We start from the raw sequence: 11,908 nt of genomic DNA, 5'->3' as shown, positions 1-11,908 counted from the left end.
TGATAGTCAAAAACTAACAATTTTACACGACAGAAAATTATAAGGTTGAAAATGCGAAAATCAGTGATATTTGCTTGATTCAAAAATGAACAAAGTCCTAACGACAAAACCTAAAGAAAAACCTCCAGGTGTCAAAATTGGGTAATTTCAGCCTGACGGTTTGCCTGAAAAATTTTCAAAACGGCAAAATCTAAATGAAACTGAATCAAAATCATTCAGAAGAGATCTAAATAGTTATCCATTTTAGATTGTAACAAATGAGAGAACTGACGAATATTGTATCACAATTTGGTTTTTAATATCAGTCGTTGAGTTGTACATTTTTAACACATTTATAAATAATAGGAAAGACAGGAAAATTATACACAAAAGGCAATGTTTTGTAAGAACTATGGCCCAGCAGTGTATAAAAAATCGATAAAATTATGCTCTGAATCACTCATTTTAAGAATGAGCAAAAACGAAATGAAATGAAAGAGTTTATGTTATCAATATTTAGCATGTGATACACTGCGATTTTGAAATCAGAAAGTAACCGGAATGATAATTATCGTTTTTGCTGTTGACGCCATTGATGTACTGTGTTCAACATAGTGAAACACTATATAGAGTGTGGAAATTTATAAAACTCGGTGCGGAAAAATGCATAGATGGACTATTAATTAAATGTTGCAATTTATTCTGCCAAATTTTATTTACAGTACAAAAGACGCAGCATCAGTACTTATGGATCCATAGAATGAGAACAAAAGCAGCTCTTCAAAATTGCCACTTGTTTAAGTGAACTCTTCAATAAATTGTGGTTTATGGAAATGAATGTACTGACTTTTCCCAGCATATTATTCTTTCGAATCGTTTGAAAGGAAAATAAAATGGGAAACAGCTCGAAACATATATCACAGGTTAAGTTAGATTTTGACACCTTGACGGAAAGTTTCACTCCGGGCGAGTAGCATCAGCCAATCAAATGTGCAGACCCCGCTAATATGAAGGGTTTTACCGTGTTTTCTGGAACTTTCTCTATCTCAACACTTTCAAGTTGAAAGTTTCAACAAAAAAAACAGCACACATTCTCATGAATATTTTATTTTATTCAATTCAAATATGTGCACTCTTTTGTTCCGGATATCTACATCATCCTAGAAGAGCATGTTTTGTGTAATCATCGCAGTCACTTGATAAGGATCACAGTTTGACGACGGACGACGATCCCCCAGATATCCCTTTCCCTCCGCAGCCACCTGTCTCGGAATACGGATTGAGCATCCGCAATTGGCACGAGAAACTTGTCAGTCGAACTTGTCTCATGACGTCCTGTCAAACGACGAAGATTATCTTCTCCACCATGGATCGTGCACCTTCATCGCCTCCAAATGTGTCCGCTTGAGTTCTGTCATGGCGGCTTCAATCGGTGGACCTGGAGCACGCATTTCGGCGGTGGAGAAGTTGGTGTGGCATCCGGCTCCGTTCCAGTCTCCCATGGTGACCTTTGGTTTGGGATCAAGCGATACGCAGACACCGAATTGTTCAGCAACTCTGAAATCATTTTATTATACAACTATAAGAACAAGATTGATTTATGTACCTGTGCAGAATGTATCTCGACATCCACAACTGATCTCCCATATCGATTCCTTCGCAGGTTCCAATTTGGAATTCACATTGTCCTGGAGTCACTTCGGCATTTGTTCCGTGTTTGAGTAAAGTTGCACTGGCTTATTGAAGACGTCTTCTGGAGCTGGAAGCATCAGTGGCTTTCTGGTGATGTGGCAGACACTATTAGATGCAAACGACGAGTTGAAAATTGCTATAAGAGCAATGAGAAAAACAACTGAAAAGTGAGAATTAGTATGAAAACCAGAAAATGTAAAACTTATGTTAAGCATGGTTAGTGGGGGAGGCTTCGAGTTTGTTAGTTGTCGAAAAAAATGAAGAAATGATTAGTTATTCACAAAGTTTTGATTTTTTAATTTAGCGGTTTTTTTAAAAGATAGTCCACGTAAATATTAAATCTCGGAAAATTTTAAGAACTTCAAATTTCAACATCATATTTACGTGAACTTTTTTGTTAGAAAATTGTAATCGATAAAAAGTCAATTTTGTGAAAAACCAATCATTTATTGATTTTTCTCGACAACTAACCAACTCGAAGTCAACTCAACTAACCATGCTTACCTGTGAAGCTAAAGCCCAAGTAAGTATTTTCAATTGGAAAAAATATCGTATTTTCACAAGATTCTTAAGTGCCTTATTAAAGGCACACAGATTTACGCAGGTGGGTTTCGGCGCGCAAAAAAAAATTTATGATAGTTATTTGTTATTTTTAAGCGGTTTCGTTTATTTTCCTCGCGTTTTTCAATGAAGTCGCAAAGGTTTCAGCAAACTTTGGTGTTTCCTTTTCATTACTCCCTAAAAATCGCGAAAAATCAGGTTTAAAAATTCAAATTTCAAAGAAACTACCATAAACTTTTTTGCGCGCCGAGACCCACCTGCGTAAATCTGTGCGCCTTTAATAAGGTACTTCAAAATCTAGTGAAAGTATGATAACTTCACGGGACATCAAAATTCGGGAAATCAAATACGGTCATAATTTTTTGGTAGTTCTAAACCTTTAAAAAAAGAACTGAACACTTACGATTAAATAACGCGTGTGGAAGTTGGTGATGTAGAGGCCGATAGTTTTCTCTGCAATAATTATAATTAATTTAAAAGAATGCAAATTATTATGGATTTTTAGCTTTTATACACTTAAAATATTCTAAAAAACAAATTTTTGTATGACTTTTCAAAAAACTTTCAGCACCGCATTTTCTGGATCTGGCACCGTGCCAACTGCCGTTTTCACGAAGAAAAATTTACCAGCGAAACTCTGATCTTACGCGCGAGGTTTAGCGATGAGAAAATACTTTTTGATGACAAATACTAGGTTTTGTGGGGATTCGAAATGTTCAAAATAGTTCAAAATGTGTCGATACGTTGTAATATATTGTCTCATTAAAGACAAATTACAGATAGATGGAGCCGAGGAGGAGCGCAATGTGCCGAAGAAGAAAGCGAAGCTCGATAAGAAGGTACCCCACGTCTTCAGAGCAACACTAAAACAACCAAAGCAAACAAATCTTAGAGGAAAATTCACAACCAGCTGCATGCGTCTTCTGAACCCTGACACATCGTGCTGGTTAAATGCCTCTCTTCAAATGTTGAAAAGATCAGGATTTAACAAGCACTTGCAGCAATGCATTTCTATGGAGCCAAGGCATGAAGAGCTGCGGAAGATTTTCGACGGAAAGAACGAGTTCAAGGATACCTCTAAGCTGCGACAGCTCTTCATAAATCCACAGCTCAGAACGGGTGTTAACAATGTCTACAATGGTGTGGAAGCTCTAATCAAGGTGAGTAATTGCTATTAATCACTTATTATATAACTACCCAAAAGACCGGTGTACGTATTTATCGCCATATTCGACGCGCAATTATCTTATAGAAAAAATCAGTGAATTACCCATAAGTAGCGGATAAAAATGAAATCGCGTTAAAAATCAATTTAAAGAAAATTGATATTTCCGCGTCGAATATGGCGAACAAGAGTCTTTTTTAAAAGCATTTTCAGTGTTTTCAGAGAGAAACTCTGAAATAGTAACTTTTTTATTGTATATTCTCTATTAGTGCTGCATGAAACACGAATTTCCAGGCGCTTTTTGAGTGCAGCACTACTAGAGACGGCAGTACTACGAGAGATGCAGCACTAATAGAGAATATACAGTACATACACCTCTTCTGATATGATGTACAATACTTACTCAGAATACAAACAAATTATTATCATTGCAACTTTCAGGACATCTCCACTGAGTGCATGGAAACGGAAGAAGCTCGGGAGCTGTTTTGCTTACGAATCAACAAACGCGTCGTGAATTGCACAGGAGGATGCAAGCCGTACAAAATGTCTCCATCCTACCGAACGCCGTACATCTCTTGCAAGTTGAAGAAAGATGAAACCTTCCTTGATTGCGTGGACTCGAGACAACTCATCTGTGGGAAACACCGAAGCGGAAAAGACACCGGAACGCAGGAGCTTCGCCTAAATCTCACGAAAAACAATTCGAAGTACGTATGGGTGCGAGTGAGTAAGTCCAATGACCAACCGATGAAAATGTGTACCATCAAGCCGATGGTCTTCCTCGGGCACACATTCCTTCTCGTTGGGTTCGAGCAGATTGTGGGGACGAATAACATTCGTCCCCACAATCTGCTCGAACTTCACACTACTCCACTGACAACTCCCAGCTTCCTGACCCGCTTCTCAATAGTCCTCGCAATTCTGATTCTACCCACTCCAACTCTACTACCAACTCTATTAGGAATGATTCTTTCCAACCCTACATAATAGAAAGCGTTCTATCTAAACTCCCACCCAAATGTGGGTTCTCCCCCCACTGCGCAAATTACTAAGTACTGAAGAAATGTGCCACCCCGCTCGCGCTGCCTCTTTCTCTAATATTCCATCAATCATTTTCTGAATCTACTATTCCCGCCCGATGGAAACAGGCAATAATCATCCCTATTCTCAAAAAGGGTAATCCCTCATCTCCTCACAACTACAGACCCATTTCGTTGACGGACCCCTTTGTGCGCGTAATGGAACGCATCATCTGCTCCCGAATCCGCACGGAATTTTCCCATCTACTTTCCCCCCATCAACATGGGTTTTTACAACTCAGAAGCTGTCCTTCTTCTCTAGTGCGCTCCATTACTCTCTATCACTCTATAATTAGACAGGAAAAATCACTTGATATAATTTTTTTCGATTTTGCCAAGGCGTTCGATAAAGTCTCCCATTCGATCCTCCTCAAAAAACTTGCTACATTTGGATTAGACCCCCTCACTTGTTCTTGGTTCAAAGAATTCCTTAATCAAAGAACGTTCTCAGTAAAAATCAATAGGTTTTTATCTAAAAACACCTACCCCATTTCTTCAGGAGTCCCGCAGGGTTCCGTTTCGGGCCCTCTCCTCTTCATTTTATTCATAAACGACTTACTGATTGATCTTGAACACTCTATATATGTCTCCTGCTTTGCGGATGACATTAAAATCTACCATCACAACCCTTTAATTATCCAACAATCTATCGACACTATTGTTAGCTGGTCCAAGAAGAATGAGCTGCCCCTCGCCCCTGCAAAATCTTCTTCCCTTTCTCTGGGTTCCCTAAACACCAACCACTCATACACAGTTGATGGTGTTCCCATAATCCCCTCTTCTACTGTTCGCGACTTAGGTCTTGTCACCGATCCCAAGCTTAAATTTGAGGCCCACATTGCCAAAATTAGTTCCCTAGCCATGCTTCGGGCTAAACAAATCCTAAAAGCATTCTCTTCCAACTCACCTCACTTCTACGGGTTTCTTTTCAAAACTTATGTGGCTCCAATTATAAATTACTGCGCGGAGGTTTACTCTCCCTCCCCCAATTCATTGCTCTCGACTAAACTTGAGAAACCTCTTAGACACTTTACCAAGCGCGTTCTGCAACGATGCAATACTAAATTCTCCTCTTATGAAGATAGACTTAGCATAATGAAACTCTTCTCCACCAGACACACTAGAATTAAAGCTCAAATGAAACTACTCTATAGATTCCTCACTGGATCCTCCCACTTCCCTAGGCTTAATCAATTTGTCTCATTCGCTAGCTCTAATAGGCACCCTATGATTCTCGTTAGAAAGGACAGTTGCACCGCTCACTTTTTTGCCCAGTCAGTTCCCATTTGGAATAATCTTTTCAAAAACGTACCGGTTTTCCTCTCTCCTTTCCAATTTTCTCACTTTCTCGATCTTCACATTCCCCGGTATTGAAACTATGTGATCTCGAGTCCGTTTTCTTTTCTTTATAATTCTTTATTCTCTATTCTTCTTTTTTTTTCTGTTTTTTAATTCTTACCTCGCCCATTTCCCACACTCGAGATGAACTCTTGCTGGGTTTGTCTCGTTTTATAAATTTATTTTCTCATTAAACCTTAAATTGTACTACCTTTCAATGTATTACCTTTTGGCTCTTAATGTTGAAAATAAATCAAATCAAATCAAATCAAAGGAAAATTCCAAGCTTTATTCAAATTTTGCCAAATTTTCAAAAACCTTTAGTTCTCGTCCATTAACCAGAAAAAAAAATTTTACTGGAAAAAATATAAATAAGTAGAAATAAAAATGAAGTTTTGAAAAAAATCACGAAATTTTTTATCTCACTAATTACTCTAGAATTGGTCGAAAAGCTGATTAGAAATGGTTTTTTTTACTAATTAGACGTGGTTCCATGTTATTTGAGAATCTAATACAAAAATAAATCCAATAGTTACAAAAATTCTAACTACACTTCAGGCAAAAGGAAAACTTATGTGTGAAGGAAGGCCTGCATCGGGAGTGAAAGTCAAATTAATGGAATCTGACAGTATGTGAAAAGCTTCTGAAAATGAATTTTCTATTTACCTGTCTATTTTCAGATAGTTTCCTGCCGGGATTTCTTGACAGAGATGATAAGATGGCATCAGGAAAGGCTGACTCAAATGGAGAATTCAATTTGAGTGGATCTACCAAGGAAATCACCGGAATCGAGCCATATTTGGCTGTTTTCCATGATTGTAAGGACGGAATTACGGTGAGTTTAGAATTTTTTATTCTAATAAAAAAATTCCTATAGTAATTTTCAGCCGTGCCAAAGAGTCCTCCGCATCAATATTCCAAAATCTTACGCCAACTGGGGAAGTTCTGCAGAGAAAACATTTAATGCTGGAAATCTCGAACTTGCTGGAAAGTTTCCAGGAGAAACTAGAAGTTGTTTCAATTGATTGGTATATTATAAATGCTTTTTGAAAAAAAATTGAGAAGTAGTTATGAAAAATAATAAAATAACTATTTACAAATTTTCTATTAAACTGGAACGTATTTTATTCAGTCGAGTTGCCATTATTGCCATTAGAAAAATATATAGGATCCGAGAAAATAAAGAGAATTGGAAACTGAAAAAAAACACACCAGTGATTTCTGATCCGGAGGGTGGCATTTTGATAAAATCTGTACTTCAATATGCGTAAGGATTTTCAGAGAGGCAGGTACCTGGTGCATAGGTAGAAAGGCAGTTATGATGCAGCTACATCTGGCACGCACCCAAAAATATTTTAGTAGTTTTTACAGCCCTAAATGATACTTTAGCATATTCAATTCAATCAAATATGTATTTCACATTTTTCACTTTTACAATTTTCGAAAGGTACATTTAATTATATATATAACAAACACCAACCGAATTCTGAAAAGTCAATTTGAAATAATCAGCATATTAATTAATATAGCTACGAAGAATATATGTTGTTGATGCAGCACATCTTTGATTTTCCCGCATCTGAAAATAATCTATTAGAGGAACCTTCAAAAACACTGGATCCGCATTGGAATGATATCAGTTTTTGATCAAGACTTTCTGAGCAGAAGTAAGATGCGTTAAGAGTTGGAGTCAGAACTCACAGAGAATCAATCATGGAACAACTGTGGATTCTTCATAAGTTCGGCAAATGCCAATTCGAGTTCTTCAGCATTCAACTGAACATTGATATCCATTAATGGTTGTTGGCTTTGATTTTGCCTATTTGTCTCAGTTTCTTGGTTGGTTCTGTGATAAAAATTTTTATATATGGTTTAATGTTATATTCTTACCTTGACTGATGTCCACCTTCACCAACTGACATTGCCGAAGATCCAATTTGATGAATTACTTCACCATCTGCACTTCCATAAGAATTTCCGTTGGCGCCTATCAGACTGATCACATCGGGCACTGTAAACTTACAATTATTCAAAAATGTTCTGAGGTAGAATAAAACTTACATGAAAATTGTAATGGAGTATCTTGTATCCCTTTGAGTGGTTTGCAGACCGGGCAATCTTCCCTCGAGCAGTCTTTCCAGTGAGCTATTATTTGGCGAGACGATGCACAATGAGCGACTGAACATTTTTTTAGTTTGTGAGGTATCGGCGGAAACAGTGACTAGAGTGTGAAGCGAAATTTTTGGTGGAAATAGGCGCTTGTTCTTGCGAAAATGTTCGAAACTCTTTCCAGCTCGTAATAGACTTACAATGACATAAACGACCAACATTGCAGTTTGTCATGTGAATCAATACTTCCTTCATAGTTGAGCAATGGGGTAATGTACATGCAGCATGTGGAAGTAGTTGATTCCTGGCAGCAAACTCATTATTTTCCTGAAACAACTGGTGATGAATGAAGGAAATCAGAACATATTGCAAAACATACCTTCTCACGTTGAGAACATTTGTGTGCATGGAGTAAAAGAACAAATTGTTGCTGAATAAGCTTCCGCTTCACGGGATCTTGATGCAGTGCAAGCATGGTTATCCAAAAGTTGTTGCCGTCCAGAGATGATGTTACGGCTTTTTGTTCTAAACAGATGTTATCATACAGTTTCGGTCATCATTTTTTCTAAAAACAAGTTTGGTTGATAACTTTAATTGTGCTTATCTGTTCTTATTTTAAAAATTTCTTAAAACACGTAGAAAAAATTGTTTTTTGATAAAATATTTTAGTGATAGTCAAAAACTAACAATTTTATACGACAAAAAATTATAAGGTTGAAAATGCAAAAACCAGTGATTTCATAAACTGATATTTGCTTGATCCAAAAATGAACAAAGTTATACAAAACCTAAAGAAAAACTCCATACAAAAGGTGTTAAAATTGGGTAATTTCAGGCTTATGGTTTGCCTGAAAAATTTTCAAAACGGCAAAATCTGAATGAAATTGAATAAAAATCATTTAGAAGAGATCTAAATAGTTATCCATTTTAGATTGTAACAAATGAGAGAACTGACGAATATTGCATCACAATTTGGTTTTGAATATCATTCGTTGATTTGTACATTTTTAACTCATTTATAAAATATAGGAAAGAAAGGAAAAATTATACACAAAAAGCAATGTTTTGTAAGAAATGTATTACAAGTCGCTAAAAGTTTTGCTCTGAATCACTTGTTTTAAGAATGAGCAAAAGCGAAATGAAATGAAAGAGTGGATGTTATCAGTAAATAGCATGTGATACACTGCGATTGTGAAATCGGAAAGTAACCGAAATGATAATTATCGTTTTTGCTGGTGACGCCATTGATGTACTGTGTTACTATTTCAACATAGTGAAACACTATGTTGAGTGTGAAAATTTATAAAAACTCGGTGCGTATATGGACTATTAATTAAATGTTGCACTTTATTCTGCCAAATTTATTTACAGTACAAAGACGCAACATCACTTATGCATGCAGAGAATGAGAACAAAAGCAGCTCTTCAAAATTGCACTGGATTCTTGTAGACATCGCATGGAGCTCGAAGCATCAGTGGCTTTCTGGTGATGTGGCAGACACTATTAGATGCAAACGTCGTGTTGTAAACTGCCAGCAGAGCAATGAGAAAAACAACTGAAAAAGTGATCATTAGTATGAAAACCAGAAAACGTAACGAACGTCTTTTCACATAGATTGAACACAATATTCTCAAGTTTCTATTAAAGTATGTTTTATGACACATTTATCCAAATTCCTTTGAAAAAGTAAAAATATTTTATTATCAACAAATATAAAGCTATTTTTGCACGAATAAAAGTTAAGAGACACGATAAGTTATTTCATGAACTTGAAGTTTTTTGGCATTGATAACAACTTTTCAATTCGCTGTTTTCCCCGTGATTACATTTTTTCTCTATTTGTGATGGGCATTCTCGGTAATAATGTCCACGGAATCCACATTTGAAACATGCTTTAGGTTGTTCTTCAGGGCAATCACGAGACATATGACCAAGTTTGTGGCAGTTGTAGCATATACCTGTAAGAAACAAGTAACTTAATTATTATGCCATATAAAGTTTAAACTTTGTTCCAAATTGTGCATGCTTGAGGTTTCAGAACTGTCAGTGGGTTCTTGAAATTTACAGCAATTGTTATGGGGCATGACTGAAAATTCGGAATATTGATAGTGAGTCACAAATATTTACAGGTAAAGTAGCTCTAACTAAATAATACGGTAAAACTTTTCAAAATTAATTTTTAAAAATTTTGGCATTAATAAGTGACTGAACATTTTTGGCAGTTTGCCAAAACTTTTACTGTGAATTTTCACATTTCTGGAAAATGTAAAAATTCTTTATTAATAATAAATATAATACTATTTTCTAGCAAATGAAAAGTTATCTGTTTAGATATATAATTGTACATATTTGGTAATCAAGAAAATGTTGAAATATTTCTTGCGAAACCTCTCTGACCATGTGCCAAGAGAATTAGACACACTGGCAAAAAGAAACGCGGCAGTTTGAATTTAATATTTTTTTTGTATTCAGTTTCCGTCCTACCTGGCTAGATAATATATTTTTCACTTCTATATTAATAGTTTTTCTCCAAGTTAGTTTTTCAATTAATTTTTTTTAAAATCCTATTTCTCTCTTCAAATTCTAAGTATTTTATCTCAAACTCCTTTTAAAAAGCGACTACTGGAGACTTTAAGATGAGCCCCGGTTATTATTATCGCTACGAGACCCATCTGAATGAATCCGTGCGTCTTTAAGTTCACATTATAGTATTATGGTTCCAAACTTAAGGCCACACAATAGTTCAACACACGTCATTTCTAGCTAAAAAATATTATCTTGAATAACTCAATGTTCAATAGGAGAGACGAAAAGATAATTTAATGTATTTTCTGTTGATACTTTTAACTATTAATTTTGTTTATTAAATGTGATAACTTCCACTATTCCATAAGATGGATTCAGTTACATTTTTATTGCATTCAATTGTTGTTTATATTGGTGCGCAAGTCCAATCGAATGCGTTGTCCGTCTATCCTCAAGAGAACCGGTCTTTCCGTTTCCTCGACTTTTATCGATTTTTGCATTGAACTGCGTGTTCGGTTTGATTTAAAAAAGGTTCTGTATTTTTTAATTTATATTTTAAATTTGAATTTTCAAAAAACTTTCCAGCTACATTTCGAGTTCTCGTCTTCTTCAAAATGTCCAATCTTTTTGACAAATAAACTCATGTGCCTGGACCGCACTCAAACAAACGTACATGCAATCTGAATGTTACATCTTTTCTTTATTTATCTCAAAAAATTTGTATTTACCCAAATACTCATTTAAATAGCCACAACATTTTTAGTCATGTTGGTACCCTTGAAAAGGTTGCTCTAAACTTTAAATTGTCAATTTGAAGCTCTATTTGAGATGGGGTGGGCTCTGGGAATCTTGTTATCTGCTCACTGGGTTTTTGTCGGTTTTCTTTCATTCTAAAGCAATTCTGGATATTTTTGAAATTTTGATTTCTGAAAACTTTCCACTTTCCACTTTCCACTAACTACTATCTTTTTTCTTCGTTTTATTTCAAAAAGAAAGAAATAAAGCGAAAAATTATGTTAACCTGTCGCTAAATATCGGAAAATCTCATATTGGCTGGGTACCGCCACGCGATGTATAATTAAAATAAAATTTTAGTGTGTGCGCCTTTAAATGTTACTGTAGAATTTTAACAATGTTTTTTTAACTATAAAAACAATTAATTTTGAGTTAAATAACAAAATAATGGAACATTTTAAAAAAATTAGAAGACACAATAATTTTCTTTCCGCAAATAAAATCGAAGAAAACAAGCCTAGAAATTGTACAGTAACAGGCGCAGACACCAAAACTTTATTTCCAGCGCGCGCGGCGAGACCCATCCGCAGACATGCACCTCCCTTGAAACATGTTTGAATTTTTATTTTTGTTTTGTTTCATTTAAATGCATTTTTGAACATTTTCAGCGATTTTTAAAGATTTTTTCGTCGTAAATTCCGTAATAAATTTTTCAGAAAC

At 35.7% G+C, this 11,908-nt stretch overlaps 3 protein-coding genes and 2 pseudogenes across 7 annotated transcripts; 2 read left to right on the top strand and 3 right to left on the bottom strand.

Annotated features, from left to right (window-relative positions):
- Positions 1 to 1,139: 1,139 nt before the first annotated feature.
- On the bottom strand, positions 1,140 to 1,832 carry F40F12.8 (annotated as a pseudogene). The gene is made up of 2 exons: positions 1,586 to 1,832; positions 1,140 to 1,536 (listed from the first exon to the last, which is right to left on the bottom strand). Coding segments are annotated over exons 1-2 (644 nt in total).
- Positions 1,833 to 2,167: 335 nt separating this feature from the next.
- Positions 2,168 to 4,387, top strand: F40F12.3 (USP domain-containing protein; the record flags this gene model as incomplete). Its single annotated transcript, NM_066799.2, has 3 exons — positions 2,168 to 2,194; positions 3,012 to 3,392; positions 3,839 to 4,387. 3 exons carry the CDS (start codon positions 2,168 to 2,170, stop codon positions 4,385 to 4,387), a joined length of 957 nt encoding a protein of 318 aa, NP_499200.2.
- Positions 4,388 to 6,082: 1,695 nt separating this feature from the next.
- On the bottom strand, positions 6,083 to 8,491 carry cbp-3 (histone acetyltransferase). Its single transcript, NM_001444094.1, has 5 exons — positions 8,306 to 8,491; positions 8,127 to 8,253; positions 7,879 to 7,995; positions 7,708 to 7,828; positions 6,083 to 7,663 (listed from the first exon to the last, which is right to left on the bottom strand). The coding sequence occupies exons 1-5, from the start codon at positions 8,399 to 8,401 to the stop codon at positions 7,525 to 7,527; spliced, it is 600 nt and encodes a 199-aa protein (NP_001431078.1). The 5' UTR covers positions 8,402 to 8,491; the 3' UTR covers positions 6,083 to 7,524.
- Positions 6,375 to 6,842, top strand: ttr-4 (annotated as a pseudogene). The gene is made up of 3 exons: positions 6,375 to 6,445; positions 6,498 to 6,652; positions 6,705 to 6,842. Coding segments are annotated over exons 1-3 (364 nt in total).
- Positions 8,492 to 9,258: 767 nt separating the features above from the next.
- F40F12.9 (CCHC-type domain-containing protein) lies at positions 9,259 to 11,704 on the bottom strand (the record flags this gene model as incomplete). Of its 3 annotated transcripts, NM_001268119.4 has the most annotated exons (3): positions 9,259 to 9,482; positions 9,754 to 9,885; positions 9,933 to 10,019. In NM_001268119.4, 3 exons carry the CDS (start codon positions 10,009 to 10,011, stop codon positions 9,352 to 9,354), a joined length of 342 nt encoding a protein of 113 aa, NP_001255048.1. The 3 variants fall into 3 exon arrangements, with proteins under 3 accessions (NP_001255048.1, NP_001255050.1, NP_001367250.1); NM_001379873.2 differs by lacking the exon at positions 9,259 to 9,482 and having other exon boundaries at positions 9,614 to 9,885; positions 9,933 to 11,704; NM_001268121.3 differs by lacking the exons at positions 9,754 to 9,885; positions 9,933 to 10,019 and having other exon boundaries at positions 9,352 to 9,399.
- Positions 11,705 to 11,908: the final 204 nt, after the last annotated feature.

Source organism: Caenorhabditis elegans, chromosome III (genome assembly GCF_000002985.6).
Source record: "Caenorhabditis elegans chromosome III".
Lineage (NCBI taxonomy): Eukaryota > Metazoa > Nematoda > Chromadorea > Rhabditida > Rhabditidae > Caenorhabditis > Caenorhabditis elegans.
The sequence above is the reverse complement of the archived record's forward strand: the minus strand, read 5'-3'. Positions and strand labels throughout refer to the sequence as shown.

Bases quoted from the DNA above. Each gene is read 5' to 3' on its own strand.
- cbp-3 (NM_001444094.1), bottom strand. From the start codon at position 8,401: ATGCTTGCACTGCATCAAGATCCCGTGAAGCGGAAGCTTATTCAGCAA. The intron at 7,829-7,878 runs GTAAGTTTTATT...GTAAGTTTACAG, and splicing joins TACTCCATTACAATTTTCAT to TGCCCGATGTGATCAGTCTG. The intron at 7,664-7,707 runs GTAAGAATATAA...TTTTTATCACAG, and splicing joins GAAGGTGGACATCAGTCAAG to AACCAACCAAGAAACTGAGA.